This window comes from Budorcas taxicolor, chromosome 10 (genome assembly GCF_023091745.1).
Source record: "Budorcas taxicolor isolate Tak-1 chromosome 10, Takin1.1, whole genome shotgun sequence".
NCBI classification, from domain to species: Eukaryota; Metazoa; Chordata; class Mammalia; order Artiodactyla; family Bovidae; genus Budorcas; species Budorcas taxicolor.
In genome coordinates, this window is record NC_068919.1 from 33,897,374 (window position 1) to 33,919,561 (window position 22,188).

The following is a 22,188-nucleotide window of genomic DNA, read 5'->3' on the forward strand; positions in this document are numbered from 1 at the left end:
CCCCATCCCATCCCTCTGGGTCATCCAGTGCACCAGCCCTGAGCACCCTGTCTCATGCATCAAGCCTGGACTGGTGATCTGTTTCACATATGATAATATACATGTTTCAATGCTATTCTCTCAGATCATCCCACCCTTGCCTTCTCCCACAAGTCCAAAAGACTGTTACTGTTACATCTGTGTCTCTTTTGCTGTTTCGCATATAGGGTCATCCTTTCAACTTATCTTTAATAAAAAGAGCAAGACTTCCGAAAAGAGAGAGGATAATCTCTTTAACAAATGGTGCTGGAACAACTGGATGTTCACATGCAAAAACAAAAAAAAAGCCAGACACAGACCTTACATTTTTCACAAAAATGAAATCAAACTGGACTATAACCCAAATGTAAAATGCAAAACTATAAAAATAGGATAAAAATCTATGTGAATTTCAGTTTAGTGATGAGTTTTATAAACAACACCACAAGTAAGATCCATGAAAGTAAAAATTGATAATTTAAACTTTATTAATATTAAAAACTTCTGCCCTGCAGAAAAGAAAAGCCACAGGCTGAAAGAAAATACATGCAAAACACATATCACATAAAGGACCTGCATCCAAAATAGACAAAGAACTCTGAAAACTCAACCATAAGAAAACAAACAGACAACTCACTAAAGAAAATATAGATATGGCAAATAAGCACCTGAAAAGATGCTGAACATCGTTTGCCATTACAGAAATATAAATGCAAATTAAAACAACAATGAGATACCAATAAACACCTATTAGAATGGATAAAATCCAAAAACCTGACAATACCATTTGCTGGCAAGGAGGCAAAACAACAGGAACTTTCATTTTTGCTGGTGGGAATGCAAAATGGTACAGTCAATATGGAAGACAGGCAGTTTCTTTCAAAGCTAGACATTTATCATATGATTTAACAGTCCTGCTCCTAGATATTTAACCCACAAAATGGAAATTTTATGTCCACACAAAAACCTGCACATGAATGTTTAAGAAGCTTTATTTATAATCATCAAAAACTGGACACAATTAAGATATCATTCAATAGATGAAGAGAAAAACAGTGATATTGTCCATAGAATGAAATGTTACTTAGTGACAAAAAGAAGCTAGCTATCAAATCACAAAAAGACATGGATGAATCTTAACTGTATACTGCTAAATTAAAGAATCCAATCTGAAAAGGCCACTTACAGAATGGTTCCAACTTTACAATATTTGGAAAAGGTAAAACTAGAAAGACAGTAAAAAGATCAGGTGGCTAGGGGTTTGGTGGAAGATGGGAGCGTTGAATGGGGATTCACCCAGGGGATCTTTAAGGGTGGTAAACCTATTCTGTATGATACCATAACAGTGATTACATGACACTACGCATTCTTGGAAACCTGTAGCTTCACAGCACAGAGAGTGAAACTTAATGTACACAAACTATCAAAAGATTATTTAAGATGTAATAAAATCCCAGGACAAAGTACAGAATTTGGTAAAAAAAAAAAAAAATCTGTGTTACTGATGTACAAATTAATTTCACTGAAGAGGATGGAGGGAAGAATGCTCATTTTAAGTGAACAGGAAATGAATACAGTCTGCAAGACTAGAGGCAATAGAAATTGCATGTGAGCTTTTTACAGTTGATTAGGTTATGTCCTCAAAAATTCTGATATCACTACACATGTACAGTAGAATTGAACAATTAACTAAATAGATGGCCAATGGTGAGAACCAGGTTTTTCACTGTTGGAATGTAGGTTACACATGAGCAAGAGGAAAAGTCAAGAATGATCCATGTGGTAATAAAGTCAGAGACATCAGTATGAACCTATATTTAGCTTAATAGAGAGAGAGAGATGGTTATACATAGAAATATTTACAGATATGTGTATAACAGGTTAGCATACACACAAATACTTTCTTTCTCAGAAGCAACAACTCCCCAATAGCAACAAATTGATCAAGCATCCAGATCTGGTTTCTAGTATCATCCTCCAATAGGAGGAACCAGGGCTTCTTGGAGAAACAGCTGATTTTCTAGGACTTATGCAGGAAATATGGAAGATGAATCTGAAGCATCTTATAGTGGCAGAAAGTAAGGGAGTACACACAACAACAACAAAACTCACAGTGGAGGAAATATGACCAAGGGGCCCAAAGTCAACTGAACGAGCTCCCAATGGCCAACGGTGGGAACATCTGAGCAATAAAACAAAGTGGTATTGGATTATAATCCAAAGTATAAAACAAATATCCACGTCTATGGTGATATAAATAAATAGGGAGACTAGATGAATGGGAGAATGAACCTGTATTCCCACACTGAATAATTCACTATAATTTATGTAAATTCTCTGCCATCAAAGAAGTGACACGAAACATCCGCACTCCTTACGTATGAGATGTGCATAGTAATATAATCCAAAGTATAAAACAAATATCCACGTCTATGGTGATATAAATAAATAGGGAGACTAGATGAATGGGAGAATGAACCTGTATTCCCACACTGAATAATTCACTATAATTTATGTAAATTCTCTGCCATCAAAGAAGTGACATGAAACATCCGCACTCCTTAGGTATAAGATGTGCATAGTAACTTTCTTCCAAAGAAGATAGTATGGAAAAGGGGAAATATTGGGAAATTTTACATTAAAGAAATCTGACAAATATCAATACTTCTTTAGCCAGGTGACCAAAGTTAATATCAGCCGTGATGTTATACTGGTAATATAATGTGATGCGATGAAAATGGCACTTTAACTCTGTGGTCTTCCTCCCAAGAACATACAACACAAATATAATCATGTGAAACCATCACATAAGTCACAACTGCTAGAAATGCTACAAAATACCTGAGCAGTATTCTTCAAAACTGCAAGGTCGACAAAAACAAGAAAGCTTGAGAAAGTGCATAGCCCAGAGTAGCTTAAGGAGACATGAGGACTAAATGTAATGTGGTATCCTGAAGAGGATCTTGGAACAGGACAAGGACATTAGGTAAAAACTAAACATCTGAATAAAGTACAGACTTTAGTTAATAATACCCAGAGATCAAATTGCCAACATCCGCTGGGTCATTGAAAAAGCAAGAGAGTTCCAGAAAAACATCTATTTCTGCTTTATTGACTATGCCAAAGCCTTTGACTGTATGGATCACAAGAAACTGTGGAAAATTCTGAAAGAGATGGGAATACCAGACCACCTGACCTGCCTCTTGAGAAACCTGTATGCAGGTCAGGAAGCAACAGTTAGAACTGGACATGGAACAACAGATTGGGTCCAAATAGGAAAAGGAGTATGTCAAGGCTGTATATTGTCACCCTGCTTATTTAACTTATATGTAGAGTACATCATGAGAAACATTGGGCTAGAAGAAGCACAAGCTGGAATCAAGATTGCCGGGAGAAATATCAATAACCTCAGACATGCAGATGACACCACCCTTATGGCAGAAAGTGAAGAGGAACTAAAAAGTCTCTTGATAAAAGTGAAAAAGGAGAGTGAAAATGTTGGCTTAAAGCTCAACATTCAGAAAACGAAGATCATGGCATCTGGTCCCATTACTTCATGGCAAATAGATGTGGAAACAGTGTCAGACTTTATTTTTCTGGGCTCCAAAATCACTGCAGATGGTGACTGCAGCCATGAAATTAAAAGATGCTTACTCCTTGGAAGGAAAGTTATGACCAACCTAGACAGCATATTCAAAAGCAGAAACATTACTTTGCCAACAAAGGTCCACCTAGCCAAGGCTATGGTTTTTCCAGTGGTCATGTATGGATATGAGAGTTGGACTGTGAAGAAAGCCGAGCGCCGAAGAATTGATGCTTTTGAACTATGGTGGTAGAGAAGACTCTTGAGAGTCCCTTGGACTGCAAAGAGATCCAACCAGTCCATTCTAAAGGAGATCAGCCCTCGGTGTTCTTTGGAAGGAATGATGCTAAAGCTGAAACTCAAGTACTTTGGCCACCTCATGCGAAGAGTTGACTCACTGGAAAAGACTCTGATGCTAGGAGGGATTGGGGGCAGGAGGAGAAGGGGACGACAGAGGTTGAGATGGCTGGATGGCATCACTGACTCGATGGACCTGAGTTTGAGTGAACTCCAGGAGTTGGCGATGGACAGGGAGGCCTGGCGTGCTGCGATTCATGGGGTCGCAAAGAGTCGGACACTACTGAGTGAGTGAACTGAACTGAACTGAATGTATCAATATCAGTTCATTAATTTTAACAAAGGTACCATACTAATCTTAATAAAAAGGGAAACTGGTTGTGGGTATATGGAAAATCTCTGTACTTTCTTCATATTTTTTCTATAAATCCAAAACTGCTAAAATTAAAAATTAACTTTATGAAGACTCTATATTAAAAAGAGAAACAAACACTTAACAAAATTAGAAGTAAGAAATGGGGCATATACACAATAAGGAGAATTATCATTTTTAAACACTAATGGAAACTTTAAAATCTCAGTGACATGCACATATTGCCAAAATTGACTCCAGAAGACTGGTAAACTGAAATACAACAGTAAATATGAAAGACACTGAAAAGAGTCGGAGAATCGCCTCCAAGAAATTATTTGAACCAGATGGGTTTTTTCCAGTGAAATCTTTCAAATTTTAGGGAACAGAAAATCCCCATGTTATATCAACTGTTTCAAAGCATGGAAATAAATAGACAGCTAGCTCCATTCATTTTATGAAGTTAACATAGCCTGAAAAAGCATACACACAACCACTACTAACCCCACCACTACCTGCTACCCCATGACATACATACACATGGGCACACCCACATATGTACACATACACACACACACAGCTAATCTCACTTATCAATATAGTTGTGAAAATTCTGAATAAATTCAACCATTCATATCTGGTACTAAATTAAAAGAATAATCCTCCATAACCAAGAAATTCATTGATCTAGTAACAAAAGAGTAATTTAGTAATTAAACCTATTAATTTTGAAACAGTTTGTCAAGAAGAAAAAACTTTACAATAATTTAAATAGATATTGAAATACATTGCATAAATCTCAACACTTAAGTCTTTACAAAGTTCTCAGAATAGGAACAATTATTGAAAGGACAAAAAAAATTTGTATTATTTCCAGGTGATTATAAACTAACAAAACTCAAAGCAAACAACTAAAGCTAATTAGGATAAATAAAATAATTATCACTGAGGACCTGAGAAAATCAAACAGTAAGGCAGAGGGCAAATCTTCCTTTCCTCTACATTTTAGTTCCACTCAAGCCTTCAACCAACTGGATGAGGACCACCCACAATCTGGAGAGTAATACACTCCACTCAGTCTACTAATTCAAAGGCTAGTCTCTTCCAGAAACACCCTCTCCGACACACCCAGAAATAATGTTTAAACAGACATCTGGGCATCTTGTGATCCAGTCAAGTTGACGCATACAATTAGCCATCACAGACACTGGGGGGCGATGAAACCATCCGCCAAGATAGAGAAAATATACAAAAGAAGGAATGGGATGTAAGGAGAGGGAGAGGAGAGCCAGCGGGGAATGATGAATCCAGTAAAAATGCTACTATCTGATGAGTGGTCAACTGTGTCAGATGCTACAGAGATATCAAATAGGATAAAAATCAGGAGTAAGTCACTAGATTTAGAAGTTAGGAGGACCACTGATAAAGTAGTTTCTGTAGTGTGATAAAAGAAAATACAGTTGGGAAGTAAATGGAAGTTGACCAGGTAGCACCAGTAGGTGTAGACTATTCGCTCAAGAAATCTGACCCTAAGAGAGGAGGGAAACAGAGGGGTACCTGTTTGGGAGCAGCATGAAGAACGGAGGAGGTTTTCTGCACATGCTTAGTTGATTTGGTTTTATACGCATGTTTAGTTGATTTGGGGCTTCCCTCATGGCTCAGCTGGTAAAAGAATCCGCTTGCAATGCAGGAGACTTGGGTTCAGTCCCTCAGTTGGGAAGATCCCCTGGAGAAGGGAAAGGCTACCCACGCCCGTATTCTGGCCTGGAGAATTCCATGGACTATATAGTCCATGGGGTCGCAAAGAGTCAGACACAACTGAGTGACTTTCACTTAGTTGATTTGAGGGCTCTTTGATTCTGTTTTACAGTCAAAAGATTTAAATGTGGTTAACTGAAGGGAAGGACCCAGAGGAGATGAAAGAGGTGAAGGTGGTAAGAGAGGAAAATTGATGGGTCAGGAGCCAGGGGCAGAGTGAAAGGCACAGGATATTACTGACTTCAGCCTTAGAAAAAAAGAGCACACATCCTCATTTAAGGTAAGAGGGAAGAGGGTGGAGAAGCACAGTCAGTGTGCAGTTTAAAGGCAGAAAGTAAGAATGGACCCACCCAGTTGATCTATTTTCTCTGAACACTAAGACTGCCTGGGCTAAGGACTTGCAGAAGAGGACTGGAGGTTAAAAGTGAAAGTAAAGTCGCTCAGTTGTGTCCAACTCTTTGCAACCCGTGTACTGTAGCCTACCAAGCTCCTCCGTCCATGGGATTCTCCAGGCAAGAATACTGGAGTGGGTTGCCATTTCCTTCTCCAGGGGATCTCCCCGACCCAGGGATCGAACCCAGGTCTCCCACGTTGCAGGCACGCTTTAACCTCTGCCCCACCAGGGAAGCCCTTAAATACAAGAATCCAGGTACTAACATCAAAGATTTCAAGAGAGGAAAGGAAGCCAGGAGGGAGGAAGAAGGGGGAGGAGGCAGGAGAGGGGGGGCGAAAGGGGTGGCCTTACAGACGTCTCCTGCCGCCTACAGATACCCAGGCGTTATGGGACTTTTCCCTGGGCCTCCAGAGAAGGGAGGACTGGAACTCAGCCCTACCAGAAATCAGACTAGAGCAGAACCAGAATTCGAGTTCTCTGCCAAGAGGAGGTGATCAATCTCCAATGCTCAGCTCAGGCTGAGGGCCCTTCGACCAGATTCCTACATCCAGGACCGGGGGACTAGAAAAACAGGGAAGGATAGGAAGGGTTAAGGAGAGGAAAGAGAGAGGCAAGGGGAGAGAGGTCAATAAAGTCTCTTGTTCCTTACCGGTCGGGGCACTCTGGCCAGTTGTCCGAGTCAGGAGGAGACCAGGGACAAAAGGGACCCAGTTGTGGCCTCTGGGTCTGGTCCATTGGCAGGCAAGCTGGCTCCTGAGTACCCCGAGTGGTCAGGATGTCAGTCTCAGCGAAGAAGAGTCCCTGCCAGAGTCGCCATTTGTTGTAGGAAGGGGGACCCCTTCCAGGGCCCGAAACTGGGCTCTTGTCTAACACTCGGAAATGAATTGTCCGAGGAGACACATGTGCTGACAAAGCAAGAGATTTTATTGGGAAAGGGCACCCAGGTGGAGAGCAGGAGGGTAAGGGAACCCTTAAGCACACAGTAATAATTCAGAAGAGCCATACTGGAGAATATAAGAGAAACTGATAAGCTATACTGAGAATCCAGCAGAGGTTAAAAAACAAAAGACTCCTTAGCGATACCAGTCAGCACAGGTATGTGATTTTCTCCCCCAGTCCTCTGCAAATCAGAGCAGAAAGAAAATACCAAATTTTCTTGGAATATTTCATCTTAACATCAGAGAGTAGAAGCAACAATTTCCTGAATTTCACAGAAAAGCACTTTAAAAGAGGTATTTGCAAATTTTGAGAAACCTAATTGATTAAAATGTCACTGTTTTGTGCTTACCCAAACTTGAACATTTGGAGCTGGAAACACAAGTCACAAATGTGACACAGGCAAAGAAGAACAACCTTTGTCCAAAACACCGGTAACACACAATCCCATCACTAGACATATCTGTCTCAGAGAGTAGTCAATTTTATCTCTATCCATCAGATAAATGCTACAAACTAAGGGAAAACTCCTAGTTCAGTAATTTCATATTTCTCTAGAAAAACTTTAAAGTGATCCTTCACAAACGTGGTGAGACAGACTTCTAAAATATTTCTGAGACGTCTAGAAAGCACAATACTGTCCCTTTCAAAACCTCAGTGTGGGTTATTATCTCATTTATAAAGCTAAAATATGGTTTTAAAAAATTAATTTAATGTGGCTTTTATCTATCTGTTAGAGCCAAGTCCTCATTTGTGTTTAGCACCTATAAAAAATACACAAGTAACTTTTCTTTTTACTGTTGGTTATTTGTGATGTTAGAAAGGGACTACAATGCATTTTATGTTTGGGGGGCTGGAAAACAGGTTGGAAATTGCCATTCTGCCACTAGCCTGAAGTCCTTTGAATTACTCTTAAGTAAGAAGTAAAGGAAATGACCGGGGAAAATAAAGAATACTCATTCTAAGATTTTTCCTTTAGTTTAAAGGGGAAAAATTAAAAGAATGGTAAATAGTAGGTCTGGATAATTGTAAATGTGTGTTTAAAGTTCAAGTCTAAATAAGCCTGGCTCTAAATTCTTCAAGAGGTACTCTTAAAGCACTATTTTAACTAGATGCCGCCACCTACTGGACAGTTTACAAGGGGTTGAGCTTTCCCTTGTAACAAAGAAAAAAATGACCGTGGAGGAAAACAGAGCAAAAGGTTTCTTGTTTTCATAATAAGCTTTACAGGAACACTTTACTTTAAATTTTATGGCTATTATTGGTTTGATCAAAATAATTGCTAAAGTTTTAAATTTTTTACATTTTTAATTAAGAGGGGATAGTTGAAGTTCAGAGAATTATCTGGGAAAGAAACTACCCTCAGGATGGAACAGATATAAGCAGTGTCACGCCATTTCATGATATGAGGCTATGTTGTAATAGTAGAAATATGAGACTGTCAAAATTAGTGTCATGCGGTCAAATCAGACTCTTGCTTTTCTGTTCATTTCTTTCACATGTGCTAATAATACATTTCATAAACTGAAGATTCCAGAAGTTACCTCTTTTGGAATAAGCTAATAACTTATGTTATGCAAAATGTTTCAAAATGTATAATTAGGCTAATAACATAATCTATAGTAAATGCTGGTTTCCCAGGTGGTGCTAGTGGTAAAGAATTCAACTGCTAATGCGGGAGATGTAAGACACCTGGGTTCAATCCCCAGGTCAGGAAGATCCTCGGAGAAGGGAATGGCTACCCACTCCAGTATTCTGGCCTGGAGAATTCCATGGACAGAGGAGCCTGGTAGGCTATAGTCCATGCGGTCACAAAGAGTCGGACACTTAGCACATACTAAAATCCATCTCTTTTGGGTTTTAAGATTTTTAAAAATCAGATATGTGTGACTAATGAATACATGTCTATGATGTAAAAAGACAGAAATATAGATCAATGGAACAAAATAGAAAGCCCAGAGATAAATCCACACACCTAGGGACACCTTATCTTTGACAAAGGAGGCAAGAATATACAATGGAGAAAAGACAATCTCTTTAACAAGTGGTGCTGGGAACACTGGTCAACCAGTTGTAAAAGAATGAAACTAGAACACTCTCTAACACCATACACAAAAATAAACTCAAAATGGATTCAAGATCTAAACCTAAGACCAGAAACTATAAAACTCCTAGAGGAGAACATAGGCAAAACACTCTCCGACATACATCACAGCAGGATCCTCTATGACCCACCTCCTAGAATACTGGAAATAAAAGCAAAAATAAACAAATGGGACCTAATTAAAATTAAAAGCTTCTGCACAACAAAGGAAACTATAAGCAAGGTGAAAAGACAGCCTTCAGAATGGGAGAAAATAATAGCAAATGAACTAACTGACAATGAATTAATCTCAAAAATATACAAGCAACCCCTGCAGCTCAATTCCAGAAAAATAAATGACCCAATCAAAAAGTGGGCCAAAGAACTAAACCAACATTTGTCCAAAGAAGACATACAGATGGCTAACAAACACATGAAAAGATGCTCAGCATCACTCATTATCAGAGAAATGCAAATCAAAGCCACAATGAGGTACCATTTCACGCCAGTCAGAATGGCTGTGATCCAAAAGTCTACAAGCAATAAATGCTGGAAAGGGTGTGGAGAAAAGGGAACCCTCTTACACTGTTGGTAGGAATGCAAACTAGTATAGCCACTATGGAGAACAGTGTGGAGATTCCTTAAAAAACTGGAAATAGAACTGCCTTATGACCCAGCAATCCCACTGCTGGGCATACACACCAAGGAAACCAGAACTGAAAGAGACATGTGTACCCCAATGTTCATCGCAGCACTGTTTACAATAGCCAGGACATGAAAGCAACCTAGATGTCCATCAGCACATGAATGGATAAGAAAGCTGTGGTACATATACACAATGGAGTATTACTCAGCCATTAAAAAGAATACATTTGAATCAGTTCTAATGAGGTGGATGAAACTGGAGCCTATTATACAGAGTGAAGTAAGCCAGAAAGAAAAACACCAATACAGTATGCTAATGCATATATATGGAATTTAGACAGATGGTAATGATAACCCTGTATGTGAGACAGCAAAAGAGACACAGATGTATAGAACAGTCTTCTGGACTCTGTGGGAGAGGGCAAGGGTGGGATGATTTGGGAGAATGGCATTGAATCATGTATATGTGAAACGAATCGCCTGTCCAGGTTCGATGCATGATACAGGATGCTCGGGGCTGGTGCACTGGGATGACCCAGAGGGATGGGGAGGGAGGTGGGAGGTGGGTTTCAGGATGGGGACATGTGTATGCCTGTGGCAGATTCATGTCAATGTATGGCAAAACCAATACAATATTGTAAAGTAAAAAAAAAAAAAAAAAAAAAGAAATTCGCCTCCTATAAAAGGCTAGTCATCAAAAACATCTAATTAAATCTGAAGAACAAGGAATACAATAATAACATCTCTTCGTTCTGGTGAATTGGTCAAGTGTGAACTAATCCAGACAGACAACAGCAAGAATGAAAAACAATAGACACTTGGCTTACCCAAAAGTGTCTTTGATCCCATTTCCTTTTATACTGACCCTACTTTTACATCTTATCTGCTCTGCACACAACAAACACTGCCAATACATGATAATCAACTAAGAATTCAAAATCTAAAAAGTGAAACTTTGAAATAATAATATTTAAAGCAATGACTGTCTCTGGCTGTAGCTTCTAAGCCTCTAGTAACTCCAGCTTTCAGCTCATGAAGGCTATGAAGATTCCATGTTAGAATATCAGTATTCATGTAAATGTCTCAGGGTCTAAAGAAGTCACGTGACTCCAGAGATACAACTGTGAACCCCATGTTGTTGTTGCTGTTCAGTCGCTCAGTCACGTCTGATTCTCTGCAAACCACATGGACTGCAGCACACCAGGCCTCCCTGTACCTCACCATTTCCTGGAGCTTGCTCAAACTCATGTCCATTGAGTCTGTGATGCCATCCAACCATCTCTTCCTCTGTCATCCCCTTCTCCCCCTGCCTTCAATCTTTCCCAGCATCAGGGTCTTGTCTGAGTCAGGTCTTCACATCAGGTGACCAAAGTATTGGAGCTTCAGCTTCAGCAGCAGTCCTTCCAATGAATATTCAGGGTTGATTTCCTTTAGGATTGACTTAACCATATAGACCTTTCATGGGCTTTAAAAATTAAATATATTTGATAGCTCAAATTTGTGAAGAAAGGCCAGATGAAAACAAACGTCTTACCCTCCAGGGCCAAAAGCTCACTCAGTAGCGAACCCTGTGACCAAAAAGGCTGGATGTTAAAAGGCTACTACCATGGATTCCCTTACAGAGAGGCCTGACTTAAAGTCCTTGCTCCAGAGTCAAGCACAGCAAGTGTGGCCTCTTACAAATGCCTCAGTGGAGAAATCAGCATTTAACTCCTGCATTCTAGAATACAGATTTTGATCATTGTTGTTCAGTCGCTAAGTCGTGTCCAACTCTTTGCAACCCCACTGACTGCAGCACACCAGGCTCCTCTGTTCTCCACTATCTCCTGGAGTTTGCTCAAATTCATGTCCATCGAGTCAGCAATGCTCTTTAACCATCTCATCTTCTGCTGCCCCCTCCTCCTTTTGCCTTCAATCTTTCCCTACTGAACATCAAAGGAAACCATCAACAAAATGAAAGGACAACCTACAGACTGGGGGAACATATTTGCCAACAATGTGACCAACAAGGGCTTAATTTCCAAAATGTACAAACAGCTCATACAATCCAATAGCAAAAAACCAAACAACCCAAAGGAAAAATGAACAGAAGACCTAAACAGACATGTCTCCGAAGAAGACATACAGATGGCCAATAGGCATATGAATAGATGCTCCATTACATCACTAATTACTAGAGAAATGCAATCGAAAACCATAATGAGGTATCACCTCACACCATTCAGAATGGCCATCATCAGAAAGTCTACAAATAATGAACGCAGGAGAAGGTGTGGAGAAAAAGGCACTCTCCTACACTGTTGGTGGGGATGCAAACTGGGGCAGCCACTATGGGGAACAATAGGGAGCTTCCTTTAAAAACTAAAAATAGAACTAACATATGACCCCGCAATCCCACTTCTGGAAGCCCTACTCAGAGCCAGTCTAATGCCCAAGCAATACTATTTGACCAATTTAGATGATGTACTTAAAGGATTTAAAATGTGTTCTGCCAAAAACACCAACTCTTCCCAATCACTAAAACATTCATTACTAAGAAGGTTAAAATAAGTTATATGATTCACAGTACTTCTTCAGAAGTAAAAAGAAAAGAAGGAAGAGGAGGAGGCAGATCACAATATACAGTCGATCCCTGAACAATGTAAGTTTAAACTGCACAGGTTCACTTATACACAAATTTTTCTCAATAAATGTATACTACAGTATCACACAATCCTTGATTGGTTGAATCCACAGACTTAAATTGAAGAAACTAGGGAAACCACTAGACCATTCAGGTATGACCTAAATCAAATCCCTTATGATTATACAGTGGAAGTGAGAAATAGATTTAAGGGACTAGATCTGATAGAGTGCCTGATGAACTATGGATGGAGGTTTGCGACACTGTACAGAAAACTGGGATTAAGACCATCCCCAAGGAAAAAAAAAAAGAAAAAAGGCAAAATGGCTGTCTGAGGAGGCCTTACAAATAGCTGTGAAAAGAAGAAAAGTGAAAAAGCAAAGGAGAAAAGGAAAGATATAAGCATCTGAAAATTCCAAAAATAGATAAGGAGAGATAAGAAAGCCTTCCTCAGTGATCAATGCAAAGAAATAGAGGGAAACAATAGAATGGGAAACACTAAAGATCTCTTCAAGAAAATTAGAGATACCAAGGGAACATTTCATGCAAAGATGGGCTCAGTAAAGGACAGAAATGGTATGGACCTAACAAAAGAAGAAGATATTAACAAGAGGTGGCAAGAATACACAGAAGAACTGTACAAGAAAGATCTTTGCAACCCAGATAATCATGATGGTATGATCACTTATCTAGAGCCAGACACCCTGGAATTTGAAGTCAAGTGGGCCTTAGGAAGCATCACTACGAACAAAGCTAGTGGAGGTGATGGAATTCCACTTGAGCTATTTCAAATCCTAAAAGATGATGCTGTCAAAGTGCTGCATTCAATATGCCAGCAAATTTGGAAAACTCAGCAGTGGCCACAGGACTGGAAAAGGTCAGTTTTCATTCCAATCCCAAAGAATGCTCAAATAACCATGCAATTGCACTCATCTCACACGCTAGTAAAGTAATGCTCAAAATTCTCCAAGCCAGGCTTCAGCATACGTAAATCATGAACTTCCAGATGTTCAAGCTGGTTTTAGAAAAGGCAGAGGAACCAGAGATCAAATTGCCAACACCCACTGGATCATCAAAATAGCAAGAGAATTCCAGAAAAACATCTATTTCTGCTTTATTCACTATGCCAAAACCTTTGACTGTGTGGATCACAATAAACTGTGGAAAATTCTGAAAGAGATGGGAATACCAGACCACCTGACCTGCCTCTTGAGAAACCTATATGCAGGTCAGGAAGCAACAGTTAGAACTGGACATGGAACAACACACTGGTTCCAAATAGGAAAAGGAGTAGTCAAGACTGTATATTGTCACCCTGCTTATTTAACTTCTATGCAGAGTACATCATGAGAAACGCTGGGCTGGAAGAAGCACAAGCTGGAATCAAGATTGCCGGGAGAAATACCAATAACCTCAGATATGCAGATGACACCACCCTTAAGGCAGAAAGTGAAGAACTAAAAAGCCTCTTGATGAAAGTGAAAGAGGAGAGTGAAAGAGTTGGCTTAAAGATCAACATTCAGAAAACTAAGATCATGGCATCTGGTCCCATCACTTCATGGGAAATAGAAGGGGAAACAGTGGAAACAGTGACTGAGTTTATTTTGGCAGGCTCTAAAATCACTGCAGATGGTGATTGCAGCCATGAAATTAAAAGATGCTTACTCCTTGGAAGGAAAGTTAAGGCCAACCTAGACAGCATATTAAAAAGCAGAGACATTATTTTGCCAACAAAGGTCTGTCTAGTCAAGGCTATGGTTTTTCCACTGGTCATGTATGGATGTGAAAGTTGAACTGTGAAGAAAGCTGAGCACCAAAGAATTGATGCTTTTGAACTGTGGTGTTGGAGAAGACTCTTGAGAGTTCCCTGGACTGCAAGGAGATCCAACCAGTCCATTCTAAAGAAGATCAGCCCTTGGTGTTCTTTGGAAGGACTGATGTTGAAGCTGAAACTCCAATACTTTGGCCACCTGATGCGAAGAGCTGACTCATTTGAAAAGACCCTGATGGTGGGAAAGATTGAGGGCAGGAGAAGGGACAACAGAGGATGAAATGATTGGATGGCATCACCGACTCAATGGACATGAGTTTGAGTGAACTCCGGGAGTTGGTGATGGACAGGGAGGCCTGGCATGCTGCAGTTCATGGGGTCGCAAAGAGTTGGACACAACTGAGTGACTGAACTGACTCATGGATGTAGAACCACAGAGACAGCAGGCCAACAATACACTTATACTTGGATTTTCAACTGCACGGGGGCCAGTGCTCCTAAACACCATGTGTTCAAGGATCAACTGCTACATACACACAAGGGGAGTGGAAATGCATGCACAGAATTAACTAGCTGGTCTCATAAAGCAGGATTGTGAGAGAATAGGAGAAGGACAAATCAATAACAGATTTTTATAAAAGGTTGCAGAGGCCTGAGTGAGACACCTCACGGGACATTCTCACACAACTAGGGGACTGTAAGCATAAACTGGGTGTCTAGAGACATCCAAGAGGCTCAGCCATTAAAGGCAAAGACATGCTTTGTCTACTTCCTGATTTTTCACTCCCCTGTCTCCTCATCCTTGAGCAGACACAAACCCTAGAAGACTCTGAAACATACTCAAAGTCACCATAGTTTCACATTGTCCTACCTAACATGATGGTTTCTCCTAAAGAACAATTAAACTCACAAAGAAAAAGAAAAGATAACTGAATTGGGAATTTTATTTAATCCAAATATTCTATGACTCTGAGATTTAAAAAAAGATGAATCAGTTTTACTCACCAACAGTTTCTTCTGATGCAGCAGTCAAAGCTAGAAACTTTTTTGTATTTTCCATCTCCTCATTACTTTGCAAAACTTCACCATTTTTTGCAGACTAATAAAAGAGAATAAAAGCTTAAACATGGGGAAAGAAGGCAACTGTATTCATTGATATATTTTTTTTTAAATTCTAAGATGGTCTCCAATTCTGTTCATAAATACAGGTCAGTTTTACTCCTTTAATTAGGAAATCTGTTCATGTTTCCCATTCCCTCAAATTCTGTTAATGAGTATTCCCAGTTAAGAGTTGGAATATGTTTATCTCTATATGATAATTACCTTGCTTTAAGTTTCTGTTTAATAATAAGCAAGTTTCATATATTTCAAAGTTGGTATTATTATAATTCTAGTTATAATTCATATTTCCAAGCAAGTAAAAATTTGCTTTGAGATTCAACAGAGGTAAGTGATAGACTAACTTTTCCTGCTAAAATTTATTTCTCTAGCTTAAAGCACTGCATTTTATATACTTACTTTTCCATCCCATTGGTCTTCCTGGGAACCTTGTAAAAATGTATTCTTAACTACTTTACTACTAATTCACATCATTGCCTGGGAAATTTCCTTGGAAGTCAGTCAACTAACCAAGGAAGAATTCATCAAAAACAATTCATCTGTTGTTATAATGTTCCTTATCTTAAAAGTGCAATCACTGTACACAAGTCAGCGCCAACATCTGGTCAACTTCCACCCCTCAACACTACAGAGAATAAAAGGTCCAAGAAGGCCAAGGAGAGTTAATCAAGCATTAGAAATGCACTAAAACAGAAGTATATAGAGCATGGTCACAGACCACAAGCATTTTACAGCTTCCCAAAGAGATCTTGACCAGCATGTGAAACAGTCAACTCCTCGCTTGTTTGTCACAAAAGTTTACTCAAATAATAATGGTAACCAGGGGGTTAGATTTTTTTGTTTTTGTGTACTTATCTCCAAACTGTAAGCTTGCTGAAGAAAAAGCTGACATATATAGCTGATGAACATAGGCACCAAATTCCTTTCTATTCCAGATATGGAGGAACCCAGGCACCCAGGCCAGACACTGGAGAGAGAAGTCTATTGTGCTGTCTGTCCACTGGTGAGAGAAGCCTATTTTGTTGTCTGGGGAATGAAGACACTCAGGGCAGTGCCCAAAATCTGGAATCCTGCAAAATCACCTTCTCCAGTTCCAGAAAACTCTCTCTCTCACTGCTCCCTCACCCCATACACACATGTAAACACTACTGCCCTACCTGCACAAAATAAATTAAGGCAGACCACACTAACACTACCAGAGGCCATGCTCTTCCTACTTACTAGAGGAAATTGCTTCTCACATGTCAGCATAAGATTATACAATTCTTACCTTAAGTTCCTCCCACAGCTTTATTCTCATTTCTAGACCTTGCTTCTTAATTTCTTTTTCTCTGTATTGTCTCTTCACCAATATCTTGTCAAGCCTCTTCATCTTCCGAATAGCATCCCGAAGCTGAAAATCTAATTCTTTTAATTCAAATTCATCTGTATTATGTTGAAAGTAGGAACGAGCATGAAGTTTATTAAAATCATAAGGCTTTTGTTTCTTGTTTTATTTTTACTATTTGTTCTTTCATTCGACAGATGCTTATGGTTGGTGTAATAACTAACATTGGTGTCGTGAATCTTGGTTTGGAAAAAAATGAAAGTGTTAGTCACTCAATCGTGTCCAACACTTTGCCACCCTATGGACTGTGGCCTTCCAGGCTCCTCTGTGCATGACATTTTCCAGGTAAGAATACTAGAATTAGTAGCCATTCCATTCTCCAGGGGTTCTTCCCAACTCAGGGATCAAATCTGGGCCTTCTGCTTTGCAGGTGGATTCTTTACCACCTGAGCCATCAGGGAAGCCTGCTTTTGCTTTTTTTTTTTTTTCATATAATTATCTAACCCTGTGAAATAGACATTTAGTTCTCTTTTACAGTTGAGATAACTTAATCCTTTCAAATAGCTAATAAATTATAGCACTGAATTCAGAAGTGGGTCTCATATGATTTTTAACCCCAAATTCTTTCTCCTTCATTCTGCTATACTTTCTATATTCATAATTAACAAAGAATAAGACAAAGACCCTATCCTGAAATTGCTTCAGAAGTCACTTACACAAATAGCTATAAAGTATAGCATGTCAGAGACACAGAGTAATTCCACCATGTTAGAAACAAATTCAGAAAAGTACACCATGTAACTAAACACCTTTCATTTACACCCCTTCCTGTGATCTTATTTTCCTGAAACACCTTAAAGTAAAAGTGAAAGTTGCTCCGTCATGTCTGACTCTTTGCAAACCCATCGACTATACAGTCCATGGAATTCTCCAGGCCAGAATACTGAAGTTGGTAGCCTTTCCCTTCTCCAGGGGATCTTCCCAACCCAGGGACCGAACCCAGGTCTCCCGCATTGCAGGCGGATTCTTTACCAGGGAAGCCCAAAACACTCTAAAATGTTCTTGAATTATGGATAATTGATAGTTAGAAACTATTTAGAACTTCTGTGATTTAAGTTTTCACTTATGACTATGATCAATAATATTAATAATTATCATTATGATCAATGGTCATATTAATAATAGCAGCTAACGCCTCAGACAGTAAAGAATCCATCTGCAAAGCAGGAGACCCCGGTTCAATCCCTGGGTCAGGAAGATCCCCTGGAGAAAGGAATGCCTATCCACTTAGTATTCTTGCCTTGAAAATCCCATGGACAGAGGAGCCTGGCAGGCTACAGTCCATGGGGTCACAAAGACTCAGACATGACTGAGAGACTAATACTATCACTACTACTAACATTTATACATTTACCTGATAGGCACAGTGTTAAATGCTTAATTTTCATTCATTATCTTGTGTAATCCTCACCATAAACCAGCAAGATGGAATAATTATTGCCCCTATTTTACAAATTAGTAAACTGAGGCTAATTTGTAACTGAGTTAAATATATGTCCAAGATCTATCATCTTATAACTAGTAAAAGGCAGAGTCAGTCTCTGCCCAGATCTGTGTTGACTTCAGAGCTAAAGCTCTTTACCATCAGGAGATAATTCCTCTGTAAAGTCTGATGAAGGATGATAACCTGGCAATGAGCATAAGTGTTCAAGTCCTGAAGTCTCAGCTACCCCAGCTTAGGTCATCAGAAATGTCATATTATGCAAAGAAAAGCCAAGTTTTGCAACTTTTGAAAATACAAAGAGTCCAATGGTGTTTCCCTATAATGTATATCACTTTCTCTTAAAGGAAAAGGAGGTATGTTTAGAGGGAAGAAGCTTACCCAAAAAGAATACTGATCTTACTAATAAGGAGGCTCTACAAACTGTATTGCTCATGTACATCAAACGCAAAAGCCTCTAGTTCTAATTCCAACTGGCAGCCCTAGCATTCTCAAGCTCCATGTATACAGGTGGTTTATCCAGCAGGCATTTTGAAGTTAACTCTTGCTACACGGAAACAATATAATATTATATAATATAAACATTACAATGTAAATGGGGCCACTAGCTAGTCTCAACTCTAATACCTCGTTTCCTGATAACTGTAATCCTGAGTCACCTGGTCTGAGAGCTGATCTCACCCCAAACACAATTTAAATCAGTTCTCAAAGTTTATGAGCTTGTTACTGAACCTAAACTCATTCTGCTCACCGCATGACAGGCCAATAAATCAGAAAACGAGCTGTTGGAACAAGAAATGACAACTTGAGTCAAAAAACTAGCAGACTGAGATGTCAGATTAGCATCTCAAAAAAACATCTCCCCTTCAGTCCAAACCTGGGCTCTTTTTAGTATACAGCACAGGGAGGAGGAGGGACCCACTGTGGCACCAACCAATGGCTGAGCAGGGCTACTAATGGTTGCTGATTGACGGTTGCTCACTAACAGTCACTTGCTTGGGGGAGGGGCCCACTGTGGCACCAACCAATGACTGAGTGGGGCCACTATGGCTGGTGTCTGCCTCACTGCTACTGCACCCCAAGCAGAAAGGTACAACTGCAGAAAGCAGCCAGGTCTGAACTAGCACCCGGCCGCTCTAGCAACATCATTCTTCAACCCACAGTGCAAGGTGTGCAGGTGGCAGAGACCATTAGTGGCCATGTGGAGATGGCTGACACGCCCATCAACCAGAACCACTGTCTGAGGCAGTGGGCACCGTGAGCACAGCCCTTTGCTGGCCATACCAGCCAGCCTGTGACCCCCAAGACAGCCTCAGAGCTGGTGCCCCCGGAGTGGAGCTCCCACCTGGCTGTTTGTGCAGTGGGAGCCAGCCAGCCTGGTGGACTAGTCAAGGCCTGAGTGGAGAGGGGCAGCTGAGCAGCCCCTTCCTCGAAGGAGCCCACAGGCTGGTGCCAGAGAGGGAAGAGCCCATCACGCCTCAGGTTCAGGCTGGGGAGGCCACCACTACAAGCTCAGCTTTCCTTTATAGTTTATAAATTAGGGAGAACCCAAAGTAACTTTTGTTTATGGGTTATGTCTATGCACAATTACCATTATAGAAATCAAAATTGAAGAATATTATAAATATATATTTATTCATTTTGAATTAATAAACATGGCATTACTTATTACATTTTAATACAAATGTAACACTTTTATGACAAATAGCTATATTTTCCCAAAAAATTGTTAAGAATAGTGATATTTTCAATCTTCAGCATCTGGATTAATAGAAGACAGCCAGATTCGCATACCTGCTTCAAAGTCAATCTACTGTAATCTGTTGCTTCAGTTAAAAGTATATGAAGAAAATTTGGCCTTACACAGTAGTTGGAAAGGGGAGGAGAAATACCCTTTTCAAATAATGGTGGATATTCTTCTTTAATACTAATATCAAAACTGGACAAGAGGTAGTTTCTTAAAGGTTAGTTATAATGTGAAATCTGTAACCCTAGTTATTCCATAAATCCATGGATCTATTTTTCATGTTAAATGGATCTTTTATCCTGCATTGGTTATTTGGAAAACAGTGGTTCACTGAATTACGCAAACCTTCAAAATATTAACACATTTCAATATACAATATCAACAAATCACATTTGTTAATATTGCCACTAATTTTTATCAGAAAAGTCTAAGTACTAGGAAGCTGTAAAGCTCATACTGACATACACAAATTTTCTAAGATTCTAAGTTTTTACTTGAAAGCTCAAATTTTATCATTGACAAAAAATACTGTCCGTTGTTTTCCTGAATCAACAGGTCCATTTCAATTTTCACAAAAACGTCTGCCAAATACTTAAGCCTGAACGATAGTGGTTTGTCTGCCACTTATTCTTTCAAGTGAAAATGGAGTCCCATTAAAAAATGACCAGTTCAACTCTCAAATTACCACACACTTTTCCTCAACAAACACTTTTCCTCAACACAAGCTTTACACTTTGGCATACAGCCGAATTGCTTTATATGTACCTCCCAATTTACCACATAGGATATAAAAAAGATGTGTACTCAAAGGTCAAGATTAATTAGAATTTTAAAATTTTACTGCTCCATCAAGAACATTCTTGAGTGACATCAGCTATGTCTTTCTTCTGCCTGTGCCAGGCCTTAAAGAACACAATGACTATTAGTACAGTTTGATGCCATTCATTGTCCTGATTCATGTCAAAGCACCAGCAATTTTACCCACCATTGCTTTTGTACCATCAGTGAAACCATTCAGTGGGCAAAAAAGCAAAGAGAATAATTTCAGTATTAACAATGAATTATATTACTGACATATCAGTATTACAATGAAACTAGTTTTTATGCAGAGTTCCTAAAAGGGCCTCAGAGCCCAGGGCTCTGCAGCCCATGTTTTGAGAATTGCTGTTCTAATTCACTTTGACCAGTATTAATAACCATGAGAAAAAAGGAGTTTTTTGAAATCCAAAAGTTATTAAAATCAAATGAGATTATCCCTTAAAAGGCATTTATATATTACAGGATACATTTTATCATACAATTTTCAAAAAGATCAATTAAAAGATCATGTCATAAAATACAAAAATACTTCCTACTTGATTAAAATGATTATAGTAACAATTTTATTATATGACATATTTTATTATATTTCTACACATACTTAAGAACTCTTAATATTCTTGTAAATAAAAATTTGGTGATTTGCTTGCTCACAAAAAAATGTATATTATTTCTACATAATAAAAAATAAATAATAAAAAACATATGTAATTCTACTATTTTAACTATAGCATCTGTAATTATCATTAGCTAATTGCCAAGTAATTATCCTACCTGAACATTCAGGGACTATCTGATGTTGACCCAAGTTCGAATCTTCATCTGACCCCTCTTCAGGCAATTTTATTTTCTCAGAGTAGCTTTCCCCTTTATTATCATTACTGTTTCTACTTTTCTCTGCATTATTGCTTTCTGAGTGGGCTTCTTTACCAGAGTTCAAATTGATTGCAGTATCAACCTAAAAATTATTTCCAAAGAAATAGTTTTCAAAAATAATGTTTTTTATTTTAAATTTCTAGACTATTTTAACTCAAATATAAGTATATGTAAGGACATGCATCATACAGAAGTGTTAAATTATTCTATAACACTTGATAAAATACAATTTACATACACAATTGAATTTAATAACATTTGCACTAAAGTAATATGCACCACTCTTCAGCAATTTCTACCAATAATAAAGAAGAATCAGTCCCAAAGAGAATCTCTCTC

The 22,188-nt window shown here is 39.0% G+C and overlaps 1 protein-coding gene across 1 annotated transcript in view; it reads right to left on the minus strand.

The window, feature by feature from the left end:
• The window catches only part of FSIP1 (fibrous sheath interacting protein 1), a 198,775-nt gene that overhangs the window by 166,379 nt on the left and 10,208 nt on the right, over positions 1-22,188 (minus strand). Inside the window, exons 2-4 of the mRNA XM_052647356.1 lie at positions 21,748-21,931; positions 16,850-17,004; positions 15,466-15,559 (exon numbers count right to left, since the gene is read on the minus strand). Of these exons, the coding sequence (XP_052503316.1) occupies positions 15,466-15,559; positions 16,850-17,004; positions 21,748-21,931 (433 nt within the window). The remainder of the gene's footprint in view (positions 1-15,465; positions 15,560-16,849; positions 17,005-21,747; positions 21,932-22,188) is intronic.